General features: G+C 37.6%; 1 protein-coding gene across 4 annotated transcripts in view; it reads right to left on the reverse strand.

Annotated features, from left to right (window-relative positions):
• ICE1 (interactor of little elongation complex ELL subunit 1) overlaps positions 1–27,163 on the reverse strand; it is a 42,338-nt gene extending 15,175 nt beyond the window's left edge. For 2 of the 4 annotated variants that reach the window (XM_063158939.1, XM_063158929.1), the window contains exons 1-13: positions 26,978–27,163; positions 26,178–26,236; positions 24,604–24,639; positions 24,144–24,161; positions 23,289–23,400; positions 22,227–22,303; positions 17,049–17,086; positions 15,123–15,205; positions 14,828–14,867; positions 14,683–14,739; positions 12,965–13,054; positions 5,900–6,252; positions 326–4,759 (exon numbers count right to left, since the gene is read on the reverse strand). In XM_063158939.1, coding sequence (XP_063015009.1) covers positions 326–4,759; positions 5,900–6,252; positions 12,965–13,054; positions 14,683–14,739; positions 14,828–14,867; positions 15,123–15,205; positions 17,049–17,086; positions 22,227–22,303; positions 23,289–23,400; positions 24,144–24,161; positions 24,604–24,639; positions 26,178–26,236; positions 26,978–27,163 — 5,583 coding nt within the window. Of the gene's footprint in view, positions 1–325; positions 4,760–5,899; positions 6,253–12,964; positions 13,055–14,682; positions 14,740–14,827; positions 14,868–15,122; positions 15,206–17,048; positions 17,087–18,025; positions 21,180–22,226; positions 22,304–23,288; positions 23,401–24,143; positions 24,162–24,603; positions 24,640–26,177; positions 26,237–26,977 lie in introns of those variants that run through there. The other 2 variants (XM_063158949.1, XM_063158959.1) reach the window with 2 other exon arrangements.
• Between the last annotated feature and the right edge of the window lie 245 nt (positions 27,164–27,408).

Below are 27,408 nucleotides of genomic sequence, written 5' to 3' on the forward strand. Positions count from 1 at the left end.
GTAACTTTGGAGAAACTCCTACAACTCTTAATACTGTCCACTTCAAAAAATGCTGCAAAGATAAAGTGGTTTATGCATACATCAGAAAAGCATATGTATTTATAACTGCAGTTTTGCATCTTGGACACCACTGAAAAGTAATTTCTTGTGCAGTTCTGTATTTTCTTATGTTATAAAAATTTAGGTTTCTAATAACCTTTCAAGACTACACTTTGGCACAGGACATTGCCACAACAATTGAGAATTCAAATACTACAAACTTAGACTCTTTCCATCTGCACAGAAGTGATTATTAAACAACAAAATTTAAAATCATGCTACTTACCTTGTTTTTTATACCAAATTCATAGACAACTTCTCTCTCTTCATCTCTCATTACTGGAATCTTTGAGATATTACCAACATACACATGACCTTTGATAACTGGTAACAAGTCAAAACAGGATTCAGCAACTTTCTTTAATGCCAAAGAAACTTTCTGGCAGTCAGAATCCTTCTTTACTGGTAGTGATTCTTCTAAATTGGAACACTGTGATGAATCACTGATTTCATAGGTTATACCATGGAAAGCCTCCTGCATTTCAGAGATGGTTTTTTTAGTATTTCTGACAGCAATAACATCACTGGGCTCCATCCTTGGTGGTTCACTCTCCAGTCTCAGTCTTTTGGCACTTCTTGGCATAGATACCTGCAGCAGTGTCCTTTTTCCAAGATGATTTGAAAAGAATTGCTGATTTTGCACATCTTTGTCTTCGTCTTTGCCACTATCAGATTTCAAATTGCTCCCAGCTTTAACAAAAGCAGTTGATGTAGATGCAAATGCTTTGAATCCACCTACTTGAGACACAGGTCCTGGCAAACTTTGGCTGTCTGAAAAAGTACATCGGTTAAGCTGAATATTGCCTTTCAGAATGTTTAGTGTCCTTGCCCTTGCAGACAGCTCTGGATACATAGTGTCCAATATTTTCACAGAGTTCTCCTGAGGGGCACCTGGACCAGCACCAACTGCTGCAAAGAGAGGAAATCTTCCTGGAACAAGAAGTGCATGCTTTGGAATGGAAGTACAAAATTTCAAAGGTGAGGAGCGAATCCTTCTACCTACTGCCATTTCTGAGGATGAGGGAGGAGAAAATAAAATAGCAGATTTTACTGCTGGAGTACCTGTTAATGGGGACATGAGAGGAAGAACAGGAGTTCTGCCTAGTGGGGACATCAGGTCATCAAGAGGGGAAAGCAGAGAGAATTGACCTGTAGAAGACATTACCGGGGACACAGTACAGGCAATTTTTGGAGGAGTAGCAATCAAAGGCAGTAGCAAGGGGGGGAGAGGAGGACCTATCTCTTCCATGATTTTATTTATCATCTCAGATGAGCATTTTTTTGTCACAGAAGTATTAGCATTTGCAAGAACTGGCTGAGTAACTTTAAGAGTCTTTGTTTTTCTTTTACCTTGAACCAGTTTCTTTGATATCTTGGTATGCATTACTTGGGCAGTTGTTTTGGTAGAAACAGTCAAGATTTCAGATAGTTCTTGCTCTTTACACTTCCGCTTATTGCTCTTCTTGAGAGCACAAGACTCTGATTCCACCATATGTAACTTCTCAAATACTGTCTTTTGTGGTTCAGAAAGCTGACCAACTGTTTGACAACTGCACCTTACATCAGAGAGGGTTGGTTTTGGAAGATAATTGAGTAAAATTTTTTTTGTACCACTATCTATGATAACATCAGTGCTGCTTTCTCCTGTATTGCAAGTAGTTTGATTATTATTATTATATTCTTCAAACACTGAGACCCCCATATCAACACTGTGTAATAAACCTTGTTTCCCATTTGACTGAAGTTTAGCAAAATCATTTTCTTCTAAGAAATTGCCAAGTGCTAACATTCTTGCATTTAATTTACTGGTTTTTACAGTCAGCCTGCAATTTTCTGAGAATCTGCTTAACATCTTGCATAGTGGTAACCTATTTTTTGAAGCCTTTGGCGTCACGGGGCTTTCTTTTGATGTTCCAGGTTTTAATAGACTTTCCTGATTGTGACTGATGCATCCAGCTATGTTAGACTCCATGAGTTCATTAGCACTCTCGGTATTTTCAGAGGTTAGTAATATACATTCTTTTTTCCAAGAGGCTGAGTCTTCAGGATAACTCTCCCCAGTCACACTTGACCACTCATTTGCAGTATCTCCAGAGTTGTTTGGTTCACAGTGTGTGTTCATACCCACGACAGTGTCTGCTTTTAGGTGACTAACTGTGAAAGTACTTCCTGGGTGCATCATTGAATGAAGCTCACATACTTGGTAATCAGCATCAACAATTGCACCAGTTTCCAGAGCATCCAATGCAATTCTGCTGGAAGCTCTCAGTTTGTTTCTAAACATTGGAACGCATTCAGAACACTTCACATATTTCACTTTTTGTATAGAACAGTCCTTTTCTTCAGAGTCATTGCTCTGCTCTGGCATATCAAAATCACTTTTACAATTTACTATGGCATTTTTCCCAGAACCCACAAAACTGTTCAGTTCTTTACTTTCTCTCCCACCTGTTAGTGAATAAGTTCTAGAAGGACCTGTTCTAACCTTCCACGTAGAAGTCCTGCATCCTGATTCTTGACAATCAAACTTTCGGAGAAAAGCATTCTTATAAGGGGTTGCATATATGATCTGTGATTTAACAGATGCTTGAGATTCTTTATCTACTGGCTGCTCCTTATCTGAAGTTTTCTCTTCACTTGTGTGTACATATTCTCTCTCAGGGCAATCTGGTTCTTTGCCCATGTTGACTTGTTCAGTAGACAGAATCTCAGCACCCTCTTCTAAATTATCTGAAGAACAGTTAAATGTACTACTCATAATGGAATTTGTATGTCCCTTGTTTTCCCAGGTACAGGAAAAAGCAGCCTTTCCTGCTAAGTTAGTTTCAAGGAAACCAGCAACTTTCTGAAGACTGAAATTTAGATCAGGAGATCTTGTGGATTCCAAGCCAATTCCCACTTGCATAAGAGAATTGGTTTCTTCATTATTTATACAGCATTTCTCCAAGTCCTTTTGAGTAGAAAAAGCCAAGCCACTTCTATATTCAATTTCTGAAGTAGGATGGCAAATGATCTCTGAAATATCATTTTTCTTCACAACATTCTTTTCCTGCTTCAGTGAACTGAAGCAAGTCTCAGTCACCAATTCCTTGCTTTGTTTATTTAATTTCCCTTCTATTTCATCACATTTAAAATTTTCAGTTATCAAGAGCTGAGTCAGAAGTTTTGCACACTGCTCCTCAGAAATAGGATTACTTTCTATTAAGACAGATTCAATTGTATCCCTTCTTGCTAACAACTCACTGATTTCCCCTCCACAATCTTCTGGATTAACTCTGACTTCAGTCTCTAGAGATTCAAACAGTCTAAAGTTTTGAGATTTGGACTGCCCACATTCTAATGTCTTACATAAGTTTTCAGGTTGTTTTATTTCACCTTTCACTTCTGTAAAATCGAACGCAGAAGATTTACACTTAGCTACACTGCTTTCTGCACCAATAATGCATGCTGTCTTTGATAGTGAAAGTATATTTTCTAAGTTTGACTTCCTTTGAGATAAATTACCACCATCTTCCTCGTGATGTGGTTTGCTTTGTAAACCTACCACCTCCTTTATATCTACTAGTTTTACATTTTCTGCACTATGGAGTAGCTCTGACAATTCAGCTATTTCTAGAACACTTCCTCTGTTAAATTTCATAGGTAGTTCAGGAGTTGGAGCTCTGGTTATATTCATGTCTTCAGTTTTGAGGTGTTCATCATTTGGAAAGACTGACAAAATTCTGATTCCTTCAGTAGCAGATACAGGTAAATAATGCCTAGAGACTTTAACAGTCTCTGGTTCACATTCTCTGTTCACTTTGTCTTTTGTGTGCATATGTTGTTTCTCCAGAATCTCTTCACTGTCATATTTTATTTCAGAGCACTGAGAGTGTGCAGAGATCTCAATAGCTCCAGTTATATTAGTTAATTTGACTACATTTTTTGATTTATTTTCTATCAACTCATCAGATTTTTCCTCAGCATCTTCTCTTTGAAGCATAATGCATTGCTTAGATAGGAAATGAGAAACACTCTGCAGAACAGATGCTTCCCTGGAAGCTTCTCTCTGTGCTATTAATTTATTTCTCTCTACATTCACTAATTCATCACATTTTTCATGTGTACCCTCATTATCAACAGCTCTAACTAAGGTTACATTCTCCTCTGTTTGCTCTACCACACTACATTTTTCTACCTGTTTCTGAGACTTGAAACTTTGTAACATAAAATCTGCTGAAGAATCTCCCTCTTCACTGTTCATGTCCTCACCCTCTCCTTTCCGTTCTTCCATGTCTTCCGATTTGTGTGCTGTTGCTCCAGTTAGTTTTCTGTTCTTAGTTTCCACATCCCCAGAATTCTCCTCCAAACAATTTTTGTTAGTTATCATGCTTGTCGTTAGAGTAGCACCTTCAACTTGCTCTCTTTCAGCATCTCTTTCCTTCCTTGACGTCTTAGGACTCATATGAATATTCTTTTCATTCCAACTCAGATTAAGTGAGATTTCTGCATCAAAACCATGCTCACATGATTTGCACTGTCTGTTACACTCATCACCAGGGCTGATTACATTACAACTCAGAGGCTGAACTTGGTCTTCTTGTAAAATATCCTCCAGTGCAGAAGTACTGCAATCATCTTCTTCATCACTGGAACCTGTGACTTCTCCCAAGAACATATCCTTCAATCAAAAAAAAGCAAAGTTAATAATCTGAACCCTAGAATCAATTTTAGGACCTACTTTTTAAACAAGTACACTTAATGCCCTGACATGCAATGGTTTTGAGAGATTAAGGCTGGTCAACAAAATTACAACTCTCTCCACCATTGCTCCTCATAGTGAATGAAAGTACCTCTGTAAAAATAGGAGACTTCTTTATCTACCTACTTGCATTCTAAAATTACCGGAAATGAGCATTTGAGCAGGATCTAACTTTCAAGCTCTGGAATTTTGCTATGAAAGCCAAGCTTACATTAAACACAAATTGGGACTTAAGGTCTGCACACTGGGAAATTATGACAGCAAGTTGAGACACAGGTGACTGTATATTGGTTTTGGCTAGGATAGTTAGTTTTCTTCACAGAAAGGGGGGTATGTTTTGGATTTGTGCTGAAAATGGTGTTAATAACATAGAAATGTTTTCATTATTGCTGAGTGGTGCTTGCACAGCATCAAGGGCTTTTCTGCTTCTCCTACTGCCACACTGGTGAGAGCACTAGGGGGATGCACAGGAAGTTGGGAGGACACACAGTTTGGACAGCTGACCCCAACAGACCAAAGAGACATCCCATCCCATTATGCCATCATGCTGAGCATATAAAGAGAGGGAAAGAAGGAAGGGTGGACATTTGGTCTGATGATATTTATCTTCCCAAGTCACCACTATGCATGATGGAGCTCTGTTGACCTGCCTGCTCACGTGAAAGAGTGAATTAATTCCTTGTTCTGCTTTGCTTGCGCGCGCAGCTTTTCCTATTAAACTGTCTTTATCTCAACCCACACATTTCCTCACTTTTACTCTTCTGATTCTCCCCAGCATCCTGCTGGTGGAGAAGTCAGAAGCAGTTGCGTGGCACTTCATTTCTGACTGGGTTTCAATCATAACACATACACTTCTGAACATTATGTTTTTGCTCCCTTCCACAGGCAGTATGCTACAAAGTTAAAGAAGTATCCATATAGATCTAAGCACACAGAGACCTTTTCAGTGCATGAGTAAGTAACACTGATACAAAAAAAAAAAAAATCATTATTTCTTTAGTACCTTTAGTAATTTTAAGACCAAGTTAAGTGCCAAGTCAGATGCATCCTGAAACTCACCTGTGTAGTCAGTGGTGAAAGCTGTACCGGAGAAAGTAGAGCAGGAAGAGGTCTGGCCCAATTCAATATATCCATCACATTTCCACCTGGGTCTCTCCACTCCTGACTGGAGAAGTCTGAAGCGCTGTGCTCCCTGCCTGTCTGTATTATCACATCTACATTTTTATCCTCACTACTGTGAAGTTGTTCTTCAGTAGTCCTGTTCACAGCACAATCATCTCCAAAAGGCTCAGTACTTGTTTGAATTATCATCGCTGTTCCAGAATTTTGCTTTACAGCACTTTCCCCTGAGGAACACCAAGGTAGTGTTTTGCCATCACTCTTCCTGATCTTTTGGTGGATTTGTATGGTGTCTAAGACAGAAAAATATCATTAAGAATTTTTGCCCTCCCATTTTTGTTTACAGAGATAATATATAATAGGAATAAAAATGTAATACCATATTTTCAAGTGACGTTTCTATAGATCTTATTCACTTTCAGAAATGCTTTCCCTATTTTTTAATGAAAACAGCATGTGCAAAGAGCTTTTCCCCAAACTGCCTGATTGGATCATTAAAACATTCCCAATTTTTCTCATCAGGAAGGGTCATTCTTGGTAGGATTGAAGGTCCATATGTTTTATCTCAGTCTTTGCCCAGTAACTCACAGTCATAAAAAACAGAACAACTGTGCACAGACATTCCCCACCCAGGCTGTAATTCTCAGCTTAAAGCAACCTGCACGTTTGAGCCAGCAGCTGTGCTTCCAAGCAAGTTACAATTATACCCTGCCATAAATACAACAAGGAAGCTCTTAGCTACATTTCTAGTTTATGATTTAATATGCATATGCTTTTGAATTGTTTGTTCTTTAAATTTAAATATTGAGTCTAATCACACAAGATTTTGCTTTAATGGTATAATTTAGTCAGTTCTGAAGCCCTAATTAAAAAAAAGCACCACAACATATCCTATGCACAAAGTTGTTGAAACAACTAAGATACAGAGCAGTTGAGAACCCTTTAAAGATGTCAACTATACAGTTTTACATTTATTCTAACAAGAAGAAAGCATGTCCAAATACTCTGTGTGATTCTTTGCAATACTTTTGTTTTGTTACTTTTCAATTCACAGTTTTTACTATTACACAGTAACTCATTTATTATGCAGACAAAACATATTCATCCAGGAAAGTCTAAAGACAATTTAAATTTATTATAATTATGCTAAATACTTCAAAAAGGGAAAAGATAGCCCAGTTTCCTGAAATTTAAATTCTATGATTTTATAAAATGAAAATATTACCTCCAACAAGACAGTAGAAATCAACAATTCCCAAACCCCAGTGTATCATATGGAGCTAAAATCCACTCTGTAGTATTTGCAATTCTTATATGACATTGTATGTGCGATCTTGTTTATAGTATTCACAAACACTACTAGACACCAAATCAGCAGTATTAAAGCAAGAGATCAAGCCTATTCTGCATACATATGAGTACACCATCTGCAGTGAACCACCTGAATTTTGTGACTGAATTTTTCCTTAAAAAAGCTAGTTTACATTTAAGAGAAACTGCTGTTAAACAATTTACCTGCACAGGCAGGGTAAGGGTTTTTTTATGACAGTTTCATGTACCATAAGCTGCAAAACTCTGAAAGTTTACTCAGAATCTTTGTTTAGAAACTTTGTCCAGCCCCTGAACACACACTCTCACACCCCTGCTTGATGTGGGAACTCAGCATATCACTCCGGATGTCCAGAGTTACTGAGAGAACCCTTGGGGGGGGCTCGGAGATCCTGGAATGTTGCCAAAAGTACCTGGTGGCTTGACTTTGACCCTTCGAGGGATGTGCCACCTGTTTGAGGACATGAGAGTCATTTGGGAATGAATGGTGTAAGAATGATGTGTTTACAGAATGAACGATAGATTTTAGGGTTTTGGTACAGGGGGGTTATGGAGACAAGATGGAGGGATCAGGGTGTGTCTTGTCCTTCTTTCTTCTTCTTGTCATCCATTTTCTGTGGTGATGTTGGCACTTTGGGATTGGTCAATGGTGCAGGTGCACTTGTTAATATGGGTGAAAAGTATTGGGAAATAAAGGTAAATATGATGTATGTAGTTTTTAGTATAAAAAGAGATGACTGCCCAGTGGGAGGTCCGAGTGCCCTTGGCTGCCTTGCTGGTCAGACCTCTGTCGGGCAGAAAAAAAATTCTATAGATAAGAAATAATAAACAATCCAAAGACTGAAAATGTGAAGAGTCCAGACTCGTCCTTTGAAGTGCGGGCTGTCCCAGAGCCATCCTACGTGTGTCTGGGCAGAGACAAACACCCGGACTGGCCAGCTTGACACTACTGGACTTCGATGATCTTCGAGAAAGGAGATTGTACATGTCTGGAACTCCTTCTGGAGGAGGTATTGGAGTGTTTACTGGAAAAATGAGAGTTATAAAAACCCCAAATTTTGATGCTTATGCAGGTCTCCACCTCTGATGGACTCCTACTGCGTATCAAAATCACAGACCACAATCACCCACACATCATTGGAGCCACAGGTGGTGGTTATCTTTGTCTTTTCTCCTCTTTTTTTTCTAGCTTTCCTCTTTATGGTGATCATACACTTCAGAATAGCTATATACTCCTTTCCAATCCACTTTACAGTGTTTTCCATGTACAGTTTCAAAGCAGTTCTAAAAAATTTGTTGTTATACCAATTATTTACTGGTTTTCTACTTTAATCCACCCCAAGGGATCCTTTAGCAACAAATCTGATTGCCCTGCCTCAAAGGCAAGTCACAACACCATCCCACAGTAGAAATAACAGCACGTGCACAAAATGGTTTTGAGTATAGGATGTACTAATTTAACTGGCACAACTTGCATTCTGTTGGGGGAAAAAAAATCATGTGCTTCATTACTGCTATCTGTGTTAATCCACTACTAGAACTTAGACAGATATTCCTAAAGCAACATCAATGGTAGTATTATATTTAAAAACATTAATTTAACTTGATAGGTCAAAATAGCCTCCTCAGCCATCAAAAACTTTTGAGCACATTCTGATATGTCAGCACCACTAAAGGAGTAAATCAGAAAAACTGATCAATAACCCTATTTCAAAGATCTATCTCAAGTCACTTCAGGTAGCAACTCCATGAAAAAATCTCAACTACTGCACTGGACACCAGGAGGAGGGAGAAACTGATCAACCTGAAGGGCCCTAGCACATCATTTTCACCAAAGATAAGAAAGCTCTGCCATTCCCTTTACATTTTATAAGTATTACAACAATCCATTGTTTTATAAAGCCATTTACAAGCCACAGTCACATAGAGCTTCTAGATGTTCTAAATTTTCTCAGGACAAACCTACATTCATTTTACAAATTGAGTTCCAATCCAAGGCAAAAGGAGCTCTTTGACAAATAGAAACAAAGAAAATAAGGAAAATTCAGAAGTTGGTTGTCTCTTACATTTTTTTCATGTCTTTTTGTGCCAATCATTTCAAAGCTCAGAATTTACCCTGCACTGAAGCAGGCAGCAACACAGTTAAAGATTTTGCCCCTAAAAGGACTCCATTTAGAAAATTAGGAAGTTAACTTTTCACAGTGAACTACACAATAGTACTGACTTATTAGGAACTTTACATCCTATCTATACTCTCAAAATCAGTCATGCACCTACATCAAGTCCAAGAATATTGACATGTGTAATTCATTTAAATGTTTCCCCTGAACAATGGATCGAAGACATAATTTCTGAATAACTAAGAAATTCTCCAAACTTCTCTACTCATCCCTTTCCAACCCAGTCACTAATAACTGCATTTCTTTGGCAATGAGATACCTTTCTTACAGTTACCCATTTAACCATAGCAAGAGTTGCCATAGCAATTTTTAAAGATTCAACATATGTAAGTTTCTTCATTTGAAGTGTCAATTCTGGCACCTTGGTCTGAACCTCAGGTCCAGCAAAAGCCTTATGAATACTGAGCCCATCTCATTGGAAGGATCCTTGCAAAGATCATATTTCACAGACAAATTTTACTCTATCCAGGGAATCGCACTCCTGTTCATTATGTGACTCAATGAACTGATAAAGTTTTCTTCTGAAATCTATAACCTGGAATCTAGTTCATGTAGCTTCGAACCCTTACACTGCTGCCTTCTCTCACTTCTGATAGATTAAGATTATTCTGATTTGAAAATACCATCAAAAGCTATCATGTACTACTTGAAATATCTTCTTCATGCAAAGTGGAGAAAGAAGCAGAGATGAAATAAGTGATCCAATGCTAAAATTGATTGCCTTGGTACTAAACAAACTATATTTTACAACTCAAAACTTCAGTCTTGATTGGATACATTGCAAGGCAATTCACTGTTGCAAGTTGTCCTCTCCTCACTCCAAGCAACAAAGCAACTTTTTGAAACAAGTCTTGTGGTATTTTCGTCTCAAGAAGGACCAGATTAAGACGTGGTATTTTATAAAAATAAATAATCTAGCCAAAGAATTTCATCTGATTTACAGTAAAACCTCATCAGCACAAAGATTGCAGATGCCTGGCAGAAGCAACTGCACACTTCTCAAGAACAGTGGTGTTTCTCTGAGAAAAAAATTCCTCCACTGAAATTTTTAATGCCCTGACAATGAGGCAGAATTTTTCAACCTGTATCCAATTATGTGAATTTCAGGATGCTTCATACACTAAATATTCTTTGATTCTACAGGCAATATTCTGTTTTCTGAGACAGTAAATCTGATATTAAAGCAGACAACTCAAGTGCACTCCTTTCCATCTCTGCATTTACAATCTACATGCAGCTTCTGCCCTATCCTGTACCCCCAAACAAAAAGATGAGCAGATAAGATGGGTATAGCTCCGTAGTAAGCCAACTTTAGCTCTGAACCCAGTTACAGAATACCTCTTGAAGAAGCTTGACTCCTCCCAGACAGGGTCTTTACTTTTCTTCAGTTCATCTCACCATTGCATATGAACAGAGCATGCTAGAGAACCCAACTTACCAAAATATTCAGCACCCAGCTGCAAATGCTTCATTAAATGTTTATTCACAATGTAGGTGATTTTATGTCCCAACTATATGAGATAAAGTTTTCCAAAGACTAAAATACTATCAATGTCTTATTAACCCTAGATTATGGCTCAAGGTTACTGGACTGATGGTCAGATGCACGTATTGTCAACTTTATTACTGGTAGATTTGTAACAGTACTACCAAATGCTTTTAAAATAAGTTTGGCAAACCTCCATTATCCTATGAGGCTTTCACAACAGCACATTTGGAAAGCCTCATGAGTCTTCCAATTTTCATATATGAACACATTCTTCAAGAAAACCATTCAAAGTTGTATCAACCTTAGCAGAACAGAGAAGACACTGATCCATAATGCAAAGCTTTGGGTATTGTACAGCACATTTGAATATACTGAGAAATGTTAGAAGATGTACACTTTTGAAAGGCTAGATCCAGGCAGCAGATGAACTGACATTCTCTGAAAAAGATACTACCATCAAGCTGATCTGCTCTCTAGGCTGAACTATTATAATATGGGCAAACTCATTAAGATCCTTTTTTTCCTAGAAGATTGCACCCATAAACATAAGCACTTTGTTATTATGAATTCAAGGTGAAGGCCAGTTGCATAAGAGGCTGAATAACGATATAGCTGCTCTAGACTTGATGAGGGAAAAAAAAAAACGAACCAGTAACAGGACAAAAGACTTATTTCTACAAAATCTAACCATTCCAACAAAAGCATGGTCTAAGCTTAGAATTTTCTCCATACTGAAGTGGGAAGAAAGAGACTCTTAGAGATAATTGCTTTCTTCTATGAAAGTACTGTCGTCTCCTTAAGAAGATATGAATAGGAAAGATGGAACACAGTTTCTGAAATCTAAAGTTCCTCTTTTGGTGGATGGCAAAGGGATTACTCTGGAACCTGATACCCCTAAAATCACATATATTTTAAACTCTTCAGTTTCTTGCGCTTGTTCTTGTCACTTGATTGATCCTTGATCGAGACATTAAATTCAGAATTGCAGGGCACAAGTGTCCAGCTCAGTTTTGGAGCTGAAGCCATGCATTTGCTGCATTAAACTCAAGGAAGTAAGGCTGACTAACAGGTTTATGAGCTGGTCCTTATATTTTGGCACCTCTTAAGTGGATTCCACTGGAACACATCTGAAGGCAGATTCACTATGATCTACACTAGTAGCACATTTTCAGACTTAACAGGGTTTTTGAAAAGTTTATCTTCAAAGCTCTTAATGCTGCTGGGTACCAATCTCAGGCAGTATCTCTACACCTTTAGTTACAGAAAAAATCAAAGTAGTAGAGAAACTGAAAAAACTAATAAAGCTTAATAAAAACATTCCAGAGATGCAACACAGAAATTAATGCAGTTTCAAGGCATCTATTACTCTTCAGTGCAGAAAGAAAATATCTGCTATGTAAAGTTAAAGTTTGCTGTGAATATGCATGTGGATAACTACTCAGATTATTTTTTTATCATTATCTGAATATCACATTACAAAGAAGAAAATGGAGTTAACAGCTTCTTAAACCTTATAAATCAACTATATTACCACATATTTGTTTCAGACTAAAAAGAGCCCATATGCACAATCATTCACATTATATACTACAGAGTTGATTATGATATAATAATAATGTTTTAACCATGAGATGAGTTTTGACTACTTACAAACAGTAAAAGAATTTGATTTCTTGATTGCAACAGCAAATTACAACAGCTTTTTATCAGAAGATGGTTCAAGTTTACTTACCCATTCAAATTAATATTTGTATTATTTTCAGATAATTCAGATTCTAATCACACATGTAATTGACCAGACAAATATCAAGGAAAGTATTTAAGTCTTTCAAAAGAGTGTTATGCAGTTACTACCCAACTGGAACCTACTCTCTGTAACAGTTAAGTCTTCTTTTGTTCGATCATCCCTTATCCCAAATAGAAGCTGAAAGAAAATACCAACATTGCCTTTTGGTCAGAAAAGGAGAGAGTATCAAGAAAATTTCAAGACTTTGCATGCCATTGTACCTAAGACAGGATCATTTTTCTCATTCTCTCTTTCTCCTTTTGCACTGTCAATGCACATCCGGAGTTGTTCTAATAAGAACATCGCTCTTCCTGTTAAAATAAATAAACAAAAAAATCTATTTATTTTAAATAAATTGATAGAATTGAACTAAGAATTTGTGTTTATTTTACTTAGAACACAGACATGCCTACAAAATACCTACAAAAATTAAAACAAGGCACAAGCTTCAGTGAAAGAGAAATGCTAGATGCCATTTAGGGAATAGATCCTGTACTGGCCACATCCCCATAGCAGACTAAAGGAACAGCTGGAGAATGCTCTACCTTTTCCTTTTCATAGGGAGTACTGCAAAAAGTTATAACAGCTCCCAAATTAAAAGGTAAAACAGATACAAATGTAGCATTACTGAAATCAAACAGCTCTGTAAAACAAATCAAGTTACATGAACCTGGGAGAAAATCTTCTACAAAGATGTATATCACATTTCTGCTTACTCAGTAATAATTAATCTTAGTTTTATCATGTAATAGCACCATGTATCTGAACTAATTATCAGGCCACAACACTAGGAGACTGTCTACAGCTCTAACAGCACCACTGCTAGGTGATGTCAAACAACCTAGTTTCAGAGACAGAAGAGAAGTGGAGAGGGAAGAAAAACTCAGAACTGCACCTTATAGACTTATGCCAACAGTATCATAAATCCAACAATCAGGAACTGAGACTGTTTTTGTGCAAATTCTGTAAGTCAAAGGCCAAACTGCTATTATTTTATGAAGAGACATGTTAAAAAACAGTCAGCATATACAAGGCAAACCTACCAAATTTTGCTAAACAGCTAATAACAACACTACCATTTACTCATTATTAATAAATCATTGCTGCTATTTGAAGCTCAAATTAATGTTGAGATATTAATTTTCCTATTTTGCCACTAATTAAAAATCAAAGGATTAAATGTGGTACAAATTCAGTACAATCCAAAAGTAAAAATATGCCAAGACACACACAAACTGACAAGGTGTGGCTTTTTCAAAAACATTTAATTTCTGCAGCAAACCTATTTTCAAAGCAAGAAATAGAAAAGTGAAGTTCTTTTGCCTCAAAACAGCCTTCAGCATATCTAAACAGTTCAAAAGCAGTACCAGCACTTTAAAAGACTGCAAAAAATACAAATAATAAATTTGCCTAAAGTTTGGCCTCGGTACTTTGGAGGAAGTTTTCAAGGAGTTTGCTCCATTAGAGTTAGATTCAGGTAATTTGTAGTATATATTTTAGATCACTAAAACAAAAAAATGTCAGTAAGATAAGATACAACTATACCTCCTGTATTTCCATTTGATTTTCCAAGTCTCACATAGAAATTTTACCATATTACTCTCCTATTTGGTGCTTTATGATTTCAGGAAGCTTCAGAAGGATTGTTAGTATTTTTTTCAGTGTTTGCATTTTGTTCTGTAATTGCACATTAGCTGACTTCACGTATGCACAGGGTAGACTAGTCATTTTTATAAATCAAGAATTTTCCTTACTGAAAAACTGAAAATAGTAATCTATTAGATTGTCTTTCATCAGTGTAACCTACTTGGATCAATCACATCTGCTCTTATAGCACTTTAGCAGTATCCCCTGTTTCCAAAATTGCAGCTCCAGAAGAGCTGCAATAAATTCGTAACAATTGGTTCCACACAGAGAATGGACTTGCAAAAAGTCTTACCTTTGTCTATATACGTTGCAAGATCTTCACTTGAACTCTGAGTTTCTGCATGTTTAACTATTAAAAAGAGGAGAGGTGGAAAGAAAATATTCAAATGGAACAACACCACATACAAATTCAAAGGCATTCAAAGGTAAGCACTTACATTTTCTGCACTTCTCTTTAATTACACCACCAAGCTTTCCCTGTTAAAATTAAGAAGTACAGAATTTTTATGCCATATATATTTCTTAGAACATCAGTTCCTAAAGAGCATGAAATCTATATCAACATTTCTGAAGTTGGAAAATTTCTTTCTTACAATGAACTGCTAATGTTTAGTTACTCAATATTCCCCCAAAAATGTAATTTTACTATTTCAGCACCTATTACACTAATAGCTTCTTTATTTCCCCCAAAAATACTAAAAGAGTTGCACACAAAGACAAGGAAAGCCTTACTTGTGCTTTTTTCAGCTCCTTTTCAAGCCTTTTCTTTTCAGTTTTTAGTTGTCTGAAGTCCTGTGCATGCTTTGTTGCAGCCTCTTCAAAAAAGAGAACCAAAATTCAATTTAGAAACTGTAAAGAGGCCACTAATTTAAGTGGTGCTGGTATAGTAGTTCCCTAGTTTGCAAATAAAGTCACCAGAAAAAAAAAAAGATAGTGTGAAATACAAATCTACTGAAGTTATATTTTGGTTCATTTGGACAACATCTCATGCATACAAGTATGTTGCCTTCTACTGTATAATTACTGTTTTGAACCACAGCAATACATATATTAGTTTTCTCAATTATATGCAGGAATGAAGAGTGGGTCATATTGTAATGATATTGTACTGTAGAACAAAATACATCAAGTATATTGTTGAAAAAAGGAGATAAAATTGACTGCAAAATGGTTTTTACAGTTTTATTCTCTTATTTAAATAAGAGCTCTTGTTCAGAGATGAAAACACCACAGCCAGCTGCATTAGAAAGATACATAAAGCACTCAAAACTAATAGAGAAGAGGACCTTATCTCTTAATGTCTAACAGACACCTGGCTAGAGTGCAGATGGGTGGAAATAGAGGGTGTATAGGGTAGGTGAGAACTGAACACAAGGTTCCTAGGAAAATTCTTAGGTGACACAGTCAGCTGAGAGAACTCCTGAGAGTTCAGCCTGATGACTTATATATGGATAGGAAAGAAAAGAAAAGGAATCTTCCTGCTGATCAAATCAGAAGAGAGCCTATTAAAATAAAATGTTTTAAAAAGGAACCTTGAGTGGTAAGCTAACAAAAAAACAATGGCAAAATTTCATACTGCCAAAAGATACAATGTTTGAGATAATTAATGAACATAGAAAAAACCAAAACAGATAAAATAGTCACTGAAATTGGACCTAACACATACTCTTTCTCAGTATTTTGTTCTAGTTCTGCCAGAATTTGAGATTTTGGAGGCAAGTGTGTAAAAAGCCTGGCAGTCCTGCAATGGAACTCCAAAATTCTCATCAAAATAAACACCTTGTACCTGCACTTTACAGTAAGATTCAGGGGGTTTCTATCACTAAGATATGTCACTCAGTTCACTGTATTTTGAACTATGGTAAGCACAGCTAAAATATGCGTGATAGGAATGCAAATATCTGCCCTACCAATTGATGACACAGCAAGTGAAGTCTCAAAAAGTCTTACGTACATCCATCCTCGCAAACAAGAAAAACACAGGGCCATGAAGCCAATGCTTTTTCTCCATGTAAAAAAAAAGCAAACAAACTAACTAACTAACCAACTAAAATATAAGTGCCAGACCATTTAAAAGTCAGAAAAAGTGCATCAGGAACAAATACTTTAATATGAACATAAACATGAACAATCCTGCAGGATTATTAGAACACTGGAGTACATGCCCTACGAAAACAGTCTAATTGAACTAGACTTAACCAGCCAGAAGGGAAAACATAACAAATCATAGAAAGAATACAAGAACAGCTTTCCTGTACAAAGAGGTATCAAGAAGATGGAATGAGATTGCTAATGAGATTGTTCAATCAAGAAGATGGAACAAGACTGCTGTATGGTAGAATTAGGTGTAAACTGAAACACAGGAGTTTCCAACATGTTACTGAACCAAGCTGCCTACAGACACTGGTAACACTCCATCCTTTGAAGTTTTCATGACTAGAAGTTCCCTTCCAACTATATCTGAGTCATGTGCCTAAGACACTCAGCAGAAAATATTCTGCAGGATGGCTGATATAAATCAGAGACTAAGCACCCCACATAGTATTGGCCTGCCTTGTTCCTTGGGCATCAAAGTTAAAGTCACAATTCCTCTGGACAGAAAAGGAAAAAAAGGGATTATGTTACTGTACTGTTGACCTACTCAATGTAGAAAGTTACCTTCAAGTTTTTTCACTTTAGTTTCCAGTTTCTTTCTCCTGTTAAATAGAACACATTAATAGATTATTTTTAAAAATACAACTATGTTGCATGAAAAGTCAGAAAAAAAATCTAGACATTCAAAGAAAAAACACCTCCTATACCCAGGATCTTGTGAGACCAATGAGTCCTTGAAGTTGAAAAATCAAATTGGTGCCATGTTGCTGGCATTCTCACACAAACAGCTGTATCTGTTACAGACGCAAAGTTTGCTTTTAAGAGAGTCAATCCACTAAATATACCTTTAGCAACAACCCAGTATTAGAAATACAACCGCAGAAAACTGGCTTCTATATTTTGCATTTCCAAGATGTAATGCAGACAGGTTAGCTTTACTCCTTAAAAACTATCAAGCTTTGCTTACAATGAATAATATCTAAGCAATAACATAATCATGAATGGCCCTCAGAATGACTTATGTCCCAGACCTTTTTGTTCAGAACATCCAGATACTTTAGACTAAAATCAAACCAAAGGAAAAAACATGAAGCATCCCAAACAATTTTGACTTCAACATTTCCAATCCTACCTTAAATGTAAAACACACAGAACTGGAAAATAAATAAATAGAAAATAGAAAAATACACATTCCTATTATTTTCTTCTACTAAATTCTAATATCACAGAAATTGTTTTTAAACTGTTGTGGTAAGTAGACAATTCTACCAATGATCACTGATCACTTTCATGAAGTAGAACACAGTTAATTTATTCCCCATATTAAAATCTGTGTAATAGATTGAGACTTACAATATAAGTCTTTCTGGATGTTCAGGCTTTAATTACCACTTCAGACATTAACCAGAATATATTCAAAAATCCACTCATAAATGGTATGATTGACCACCTTTTGCATGTTTAGTAGTCAAAGTATTTATAGTATAAAGTAATAGACTGAGGATTCTGTGCCTTCTCAGCCTGAAGAGGTTCATACTTACTTTTCTATATGATGGCTTTGACAGTCAAGCCATAGGTGAGAATTTCAGCAAAATTCCTCATAAAACACCTTCATAGAAAAAAATACAGGGAGGCAGGGGAAGGGGGGAGTTGTCCTTTAGAAAACAGGACGTAACGAACTTCTGTTTCTCTGTAGATTATCTTCAAGTGAAGGCACAGAAGTACTACATATGCAATGCATGGACATTGGAAGCAAGATAAGTCGACACAGGAAGACCACAGAGATGCTGTTTACCATTGCAGGTAAAGTTCATGCAGCCAAAGCTCAATTAGAATTCAAGCTGAATTAGAATTCAACAAAAGGGGCTTTTCAAAATATCTTAACAGCAAATGGAAGATCAGAAATAACATCAGTCCATTGCTTGATGTGGTTAGTCACATCACAAATAGGGATGCAAAGCAGAGGTATTTAATGCCTTCTTCACATCTGTCACCAATGACAGACCCTGGGACTACCAGAAACCTGTGTTGGAAGACCATGAGTGGCTTGTTTAGCTCAGGAAAGAGAAGGCTGAGGGGTGACCTCATCACAGTTTACAACTTCTTCAGCAGGGGACAGTGGAGAGGAAGGTGCTTATCTCGTCTCCCTGGTGACCAGTGATAGGACAGAAGGAAATGCATTGAAGCTGCACTAGGGAAGTTTAGATGGAACATTAGGAAAAGGTTCTTCAGGCTCCCCAGGGAAGCAATCATTGACATCAAACCTGTCAAAGTTCCAGAAGCACCTGAATGATAGTCTTAGTCTTACAGCTTAGTTTTAAATAGTCCTGCGAGGAGAAGGGAGTTGGACTCAATGATCCTCATAGGCATTTTTCAACTTGAGATAAAAAAAACTAGGATACAAATAACAAGAATCTGAACAAAGAGAAACAAAGTGCCGACATAATCATTGCAATAATATTTATAAATTACGTAATTACATTTACATATGCAGAACTATACTAATTTCATCAACACACAACTACATGAAGAAAATAGGTAGATGTTAAATCTAGCAATTTACAAAAAGCAGTTTGCAGATGATGCATTTGGGCAGAACTCCTTTTATGTTACCCAACTCAAGTTCCTCAACATCTGATCCTTAAGACACATGCACAACTGCAGCTGACAGAATGCTACGCTAAGAGAAGTTGTACTCCATGGGAACTGCCATCCCTGTAGAATATTCAGATCTCAACTAGACAGTCCTGAGCAAACTAACTTTAACACTGGCTCTGAATAGCAGACTGGACCAAAGGACATGAGTGATAATTTCTCACCTAAGTTTTTTAATAGTACCTGTAAATTAACAGTAATTTTATGCACAATTCACTATTATTCTGCTTCTGGAAAAATCCAGCTTTCAAATTACTGAACTCATATGACCTACTGCTTCAAATGGCCTCAGTATCAGAGGTATACAAAACAGCTATGGCATCACAGAATTGAGGCTGAGGTGGCAAGAACCCACTGGAAGTTATGGCGTTCAACCCACACTGCTCAGGCAGGGCCACCTACAGCTCACTGGCCAGGACCATTTCCAAATAGCTTCTGAAGATTTCTAAGGATGATAAGGCCACAAACTCCCAGGGCAATTCATGGAAGTACTCAATCATTCTCACAGCAAAAAGTCTTTCCTGATGTTCACAGGAAACATGACCTTCTTTCTTTGTCTTAGTTTGTTCCCACTGCCTCTTGTCCTATCACTGAGGTCCAAGGAAGTGAGCCTGGTTCTTTTTTCTTTACATGCTCCCTTCAGGTATTTATAGACATTGGTAATACCACCCCTGAGTCTTTTCTTCTCTAGACTTAATGGTTCCAGTTCTCTCAGCCCTCTATCATGGGAGAAATGTTCCTATTCCCTAATCATCTTCATGGTCCTTCACTGAACACACTCCCATATATCCATGTCTCTCTTGTATTGAGAAGTCCAGAACTAACATTATTTCAGGGGTTGCATCAGAAGTGCTGAGCAGAAGAGAATAGCATCTCCCTCAGCCTGCTGGCAAAACTCACTGAAAACCAAGATACTGGTACCTCTTTGCCATGAGTGTGTATCACTGGCTCACGTCATGAAATCATCCCAAGCTGCTGTCCACCAGCACATACTGGTGATTCTTCCTCATCAGGTGCTGGGCTTCACACTTCTCTTTGCTGAAAAGTTACCTCATTTCTTCAGCCTGTCAAGCTTGTGCTGGACAGCAGCATGCCCCTCTGGCCCATCAGCCACACGTGTGCCATTGTCAAGTTTGCTGACAGTAGGCTCTGCCCCATCATGCAGATCACTAACAAGATGTTAAACTGGACTAGACCCACTGCGCAGCCCTCTCTGTCTCCCCCTAGGGTAGTATTATCTACTGGTCTCCAACCAGACTTTGGCACAGTGTTCACCATCACACTCAAGGCCCAGCCATTCAGCCAGTTTTTGATCCACTGTCTGCCCATCCAGCCCCTACAGCACCAGACTAATGGGCTATGACGAGGCTATTATGGGAAACGGTGTCAGAGATCTTATTCCCTGTCAGACACTAGCCACTGCTCTCCCCTGATCTAGAAAACATGTCAATTTATAAGGTCAGTGAAGCACAACTTCCCCTTCATAAAGACATGCTGTCTACTCTAGAGCTTCTTGTCCTTCATGTGCCTGAAAATGAGTTCAAGGATGACCTGCTCCATCACCTTCCCAGGGATCAAAGTGAGGCTGACTGGTCTGTAGTTCCCTGGCTCCTCCTTCTTGAAGATATGAGTGACAGACAGGGACAAACATTATATCTATACTGACACAATAAATTGCCAGCACATCAGCGTGGTCAGTTCCCTCTTAAGATGCAGTTAGCAATGGGGTAGCTGCTCTCTGCTGCTCTTAGATAAGACAATGTACTGACTATTTTATTAAGCTCACAGTACATTGAGTACGTCTATATGTGAAGTAAGTGCAGAATGGCTGAAGAAATGACAACAATCCTAGTCTCCTCATACAGTCTTTTGGGTAATAATGGCTTGCTGCTCTGCTTGTGAACACCATATGTTTCACAAGTCACATGAAGAGACTAGTGTACTTCTTTTGAGAAATGCTTCAGTCACTTGATCATCTCTGTGGACCTTCATTAGACTCTCTCCAGGATACCTGTAAACCTGTACAAAAAAGCCCAGAATTGGGCTTCAAGGCATGGCCTCACCAGTACCAGAATTGGGCAGAGAGAACCAATCACTTTCCTTGACCGGCTGGTAGCACCAAAATAGCTTAGAAACACCGAAGTTAAAAATGATAGCCAGCTTACATGGAAGAAAGGAGTCACCAGAGGGAGTCCCATTGGGATGTGTGCTAGAACACATTAGAAATAAAAGTTGACTACAAAATCAAAAGGGTCTTAGAATTCTAAGTCACTAGAGTGCAACTGGTTTTTGTAAATGCAAAGTGATGCACATGAAGAAAAATAACCACAACTACCAACATCTTGCTATATATATAGCTGGTTCTCTTTTGAGAGCATGAGAACTTTCCCACACAATACTGAGAAGTCACAGTTCCCTGATATAGGTGATTTAAAGGTTAAAAATATTAGAGGATTAAAAAGCAATTAGACAAGCCCATTAAGAGTATGCATCAAGAGCTGTAAAAGTTAACACACACATATGCTCCAGGCAAGGAAACCTTTGACTGACTGCTTACTGGAAAAACAATCTTTGGAAATTAACAAGGCACAGCTTCAGAATACTCTGTATTATGGCAGCAAAAATTACTTTTGCACTTTTGGTGCCAAATCCTTCCTGCTCATTTCCAAACATGGCAGACAGTTCACTATGAACTGCTGAGCTGTTACATTAAAATAATTATTTTAAGGACTGATTTTAGTTCAGACCACTTTGGCAATATTCTTCTTATATTGGCCTCAGAGACTTAACAGCAAAACTGAAATGGATGGCAATAACAAAAAGCTGAGACTAAGAACCACTTAGAACTGGAGAAACTACAGCTTTTTTCAATTTCATCCTGTTCTTAAAGACTTTAATTAAACAACCACATAAAGCCACTTCATGACAAGACAATAAATAAAGTAACACTGCACTCAAAAGAGTTTGCTACAATACTTAGGATCATTTGAGTGAGATGGAAAGCATAACTAGATAAGGTACATTATCAAGTTTGGAAGAGGTAAAAGAGGCAAAGAAAGGTTAAGAAAAAAAAGAAGCATCACTCACATAGCATCACTGTTTAATATTTCTTCTTTAATTTTGACATATTCCAGTTGGCTCTCCTGATAAATCTTGAGAGAATTCTGAAGAAGGAAAACACAGTTAAAATATGTCCATACTGAGGGCAAAAAAAAATGGCAGACACCTTACCTCTTCTAATGAAAACAGTGCCTGGCCAAAAAAGTTTAAGTATATTCAATAAGAAAAGAAGCAAGTTGGAAAGTCAGATTATCTTCTTTCTTTAAAGGCAAAAGTTATAACAAACAAACATTAATCTCTTTATGTCTATCTTTAAGTACATGCCTTGAACACCTAGCTGGATAGGAACTTGAAGCTGAAATCAAGATCTTAACTACTATACACTATGCATTTTTCTGAACAAGTGCCATCAGGACATCAGCTACTAATGCTTGCTGAGGGAAGAGCAGTTATAAAATCATTCTAACACAGAACACTAACTACATACAGCAACAAGACAAATGTTAGTATCTTCATTATAAAAAAGCTACAAGAAAGAAACTGGAGTATTTTCTTCAGAAATTATAATAATGTCTAGAAAACACATACATGTAGGTAACTTGAACAATCTAAACTTTCTTCCCTGTAGACTACACCTCAGCTAAGCGATGGGAGAGAAATTAGGAATAAACTTCAGAAGATAATGATGTAAAATTAAACATATGTTCAAAAAGGTAACAGAAGCACAACACTATTCTGCACAGACCCTCTTTCTTGGCACCTTTTCACTAGTGCAAGTTATATTCAATAATCTGACAAGATCAGAGCAGAAAACCAAAGGAGTCTGAATGTTTCTCATTTCTTCCTTCCTTCGTGAGGAAATAACCAAATAATCTGACCAAAAATTTTAAGAACTACAACAACCTAAACTTATTGCCTCTCTGAAACCTGAAGTAATTTAATTAATTTCACCTAACTTCACCAGAGCTACCTGTCTCAGTGAGCTAGAAATAATAACAGAGTTCATTAAAAGTCAGCTGCATTAAGATGAGCATTAGGAATATGCATTTCTTTCAACAGAAAAAGCTCAAGTTATTTAAACAAGCACACCTTTTTTTCTTCCAACTCTGCCTTCACAGAACCCAACTCTTCCTGACATTTTTCCAGAGGCAGAATTTTCTGTAACATCTTCTCCACTTGGCAACGAAGAGCAGAGATCTCTCTGAAATTAGATGTGCAATTTAAAAAGTTGCCAAAACCACAGATGCTTTGAAACTCAGCATTCTGATTCTTCAATTAAGCATGAGTATTTTGCTTTTATCCTATGGAAAAATGCTGAGAGAGATACCTAAAAACTTTAATAGTTTCAGCATTCTCATTTTTCCACCTATTTAAAGAAAATCTGATTTAAAAACATTACACTGAACCCAAAGCTAGAAGCAAGCAGATGGCATGTGCCACAGAAGTATGCTGCCTACATTAAAGTGCCAGTAATAAGTGTCTCTGCTGTAAAGTAAGAGCAGAGTCCAAATGCAGTGTTTTTCAACAGGCAGGTTGGAGTCCATAAAAATTATACGCTGCCTCTTCCTCTATAATCACAGAGTAAGCAAGGGCACACAGACACAACTCTTAAGTCAAAACACTTCATACAAATACGGACGCTCCAAATAGCCATACATTTAACTACCACCAAAAGATGAGCTTCACATCTACACCTGGACTCTCACTAGCTCAGGGCCAGGAAAGAATCCCACACATGTATTGTAGAGGAAGGACAGATTTTTCTCCTCATCATACCTTTGCTAACTATGGCCTAGGAAGCATGGTAAAAGTGCCATACTAAAAGTGCAGCTTAGACCTATGGCTGTTGCTATGACACCGTCAGACTCCTAAAAGTAACCGCAACACAAAGAATATATCATCTTTAGTAATACATCTTTAGTAAACAATATAAATCCAACTTACCGTTCAGCAAATTGAAGCTGTTATCTCTTGTTAAGGCAGAAATTAAAAACAGTTTAACAAATGTCCTTAAGTATATTTCAATCTGACTGCAACTTGCAAAGAAACATCCAGTAAAGACTTCCTCCCAGAAAAAACACTCCCCAAGACTTGCAGAACTAAGTGTTTATACATGCATTTCAGTACATTTGAAGTGAATTAGAGCTTCTTCTGTTACATGAAAAAGATTGAGTAATTCTCAGCAACTCAGATTTCAAATAGACTACCATAATCATATACCAGAAATAGGCAGATCTTAAGTGGATAGTTTTAATTCCAAAGGCCTATTTTCTTTACAAAATCCACCCAGTTTGTTCTTTATTAGAGACATAATCTCATAACCTAAACAGAAAGCCTCAAGCCCTTTTGTAAATGTTTTAGGTATACTAATCCTGTAAGAACAGAAAGAGAAAACTAAAGGATATCAGTGCATTTCTGTTGATACTCTGTCAGCAAACGACTGTAAGAAAAGAAAAAATCCACACATTACTCATTTTCTCACCATTTTCTCATCTTTCCTTTTGCTTTATAGATAAATAGAGAAAGTGTAAGATTGGTTTAAATTTTCTGATAGTAGTCAATATAACCCTTTGATTTCATTAAGCCATTCAAACCTCAAATCAAACTGCTTTAAGTAGGAAAAAAAACCAACTGGCGATTACATGAAGTTGTAGCCATTAACTAATTGCAGCTTTAAAAAAACGTATTGCTTAGACAAAGGAAATAATATACATATATATATATATATAAAACACGTTTCCATACTTGAAAGGATGTTTTCCTAAAAAAAGAACATACATCTCAGAGAAATAGTATGAAAGACCATAAAAGGCTTTAATCTTTATATTATTCTCCTAGCAGCCATAAAGGGTAACACTTAGCCTGATGCAAGAGGGCCATGGGACAGCACCAATGAAAGCTACTACTTTCTTTTCTCAAATATTATGTTTTTTAAGAACAGAGAAAGGAAAGGACGAGAAAGAGTAATACCATGGGAGTTACAGAGAAGGCTGCATTACTTTCTATTGCAATAGTTAAGAGCAATCCAGTAAAGCAAAAAAGAAAGGCTGAGCTGCAAGTAGCTAAAGAAGAGGCAATTTCCGCAAGAAATATATGCGCTGGCAGAAAGAAGAGGGACACAAAATTAAGAGGTCAGAAAAGAAATTGCAACAGAGTAAAGGAGCTTTGAGAAAAGGATCCTAGTTAAGAGACCCAGTGTGCACTAGCTGAAATACTCTGCAAATAGAATGCAGGACTGTCATTTAGATTCACTAAAGCCAGATTGACATGTATCTAGAAAAGGATACACAAGAAACAAACCACTACAATTAGGAGCCATTGCATGGATATTGGGCCATAGTATAGAGGCAAACATATATTGATATATTACTCCATACTCCATGCAATATGTTGATGGGTTTTGAGAAGAATTGGAAGCAAGCACAGAAAGGAAAGCAAACTGTAAGAAGGATTTTATAATCATATAATTCTGAACAATGTTCAGCTTCACTTTTCACATTCTGATATTTAATCCCAGCAGAATTTCAGAATTTAATAATCAGACCAAATTCTGCTGAAAAAGTTCACATCTGTACTCAACTTTTAGTTCCCACATTCTTCACTACAGAAAAATGAAATAAGCAAGCACAATTAAATGAACAAAATAAATATAAATAAATATCAATAAATATAATCTGCTTCTGCCTTAAATAAATAAATAAATCTCTTCAAAGAGTTGCTTCTGCCTGTACTTCTAATAATATTACAGGTACACAAAATAGCTCTGTTTACTGTCATTATACACAGATGTTTTACAGAATAAATTAGTCTTACAGTCTAGATTTAGGACATGCTTGCGAAGAACTTTCATTTTGAGAAGCATTTAGTGTAGTGCACAAGCGAATATTCACATTCCAAAAATCATATCTCCTGCATTGGTGTAAGTCCTTAAGAATAAAACCCAAACAAACAAACAAAAACGCATGAAATTGTACTTACTCTCCATCAATTATTTTTTGCTTCAATGCAATTAACGCAGCTACATATTCATTCATATTCTGGAAGGAAGAGTCTCAAGTCAGTAAAGAACTTACACCCCAAAAATCAGTACTGTAAATAACCCCCAATCCAATGGCTAAATTTATAGAAAATTCAATAAACTGTCTTCATTCACGCAGAGAATGCAGGCTCCACAAGTAAGTATGCATCTTTAAGTGAGGCTTTGCTACAAAAGCTCTTCAAACTTTGCCTCTGCAGTAGATTATACACTAAATCCCTATAACGTTTTCCATCAAAATTCAACTGACCTTTCGGCAGAATATCAGCAATAAACATTAGCTCACTTGAGATTTTCCAGTTTCTCATCCATACTCATTCTAAGTGTGTCCTATGAAGTCTCAACAGGACCTTCTCTTCATTTAAAGGAAAAACAAAAATTACCCAAAGCGTAATACCATAAAAATACACACTCGCTTAAGAGCCCTCAAGGAAGTAATTTCTAAATCCTTATACTGCATCGAATCAAAGCCAACAGGACACAACTAGAAATTCCCTGGTAGCTCCCGCTAAGCACGTCGCAGAGACACGAGCTGCTTTTCCACACTTCGCCTAGCTAAAACTCGACACTGCTGCTACTTTTAGAGCCCGTTTACCACGCACGCTATCCGCGTTCCCGACGGCACAGGGAGTGGTGACTGTGGTACCCGACACTTCCCACCAGCGGCCCGGCGCTGATCCACTACCTCGTCTGTGAGCAAAAACCCCACTCCAGCGCCACAGGGACGGCGGTCGATGCCTACCTGCTGAAGAACACCGCAGCTGGCGCAGGTCCTGCCGGCGGCCGCAGTTTCGGCCGGCGGCGGTGGCGTCTCTCCGGGCATCATCGTGCCCACGCCTCCGTGCGGCCCCGAGAGCCCTGCGTGTGCGCCGCTCAATGGCGTCACAGACCGCGCCACCGCTTTAGCAAGGACCCAGCTCGCCTTCATCTCCTCAAGAATGCTGTCCACTGCTGCCTGACTATTAGCAGCAGAAAAGACAGCAAAGAGCGGTTTCTGCAGAGACTGAGCGTTGAAAGCAACTGGTGGAGAGCGACTTAGTCCCCTGAAAGGCCCGGCCTCAGCCACGCCCTTCTACCACTACTATTATTTCACCTTCTTCTCGGTGCGGGCCCTTTTGGTAAGGGAACTACTGTGGGCCTGACGCAGGTGCGGAATAGGACAGCTTCTTTCCC

This window comes from Melospiza melodia, chromosome 1, assembly GCF_035770615.1.
Source record: "Melospiza melodia melodia isolate bMelMel2 chromosome 1, bMelMel2.pri, whole genome shotgun sequence".
NCBI lineage: Eukaryota > Metazoa > Chordata > Aves > Passeriformes > Passerellidae > Melospiza > Melospiza melodia.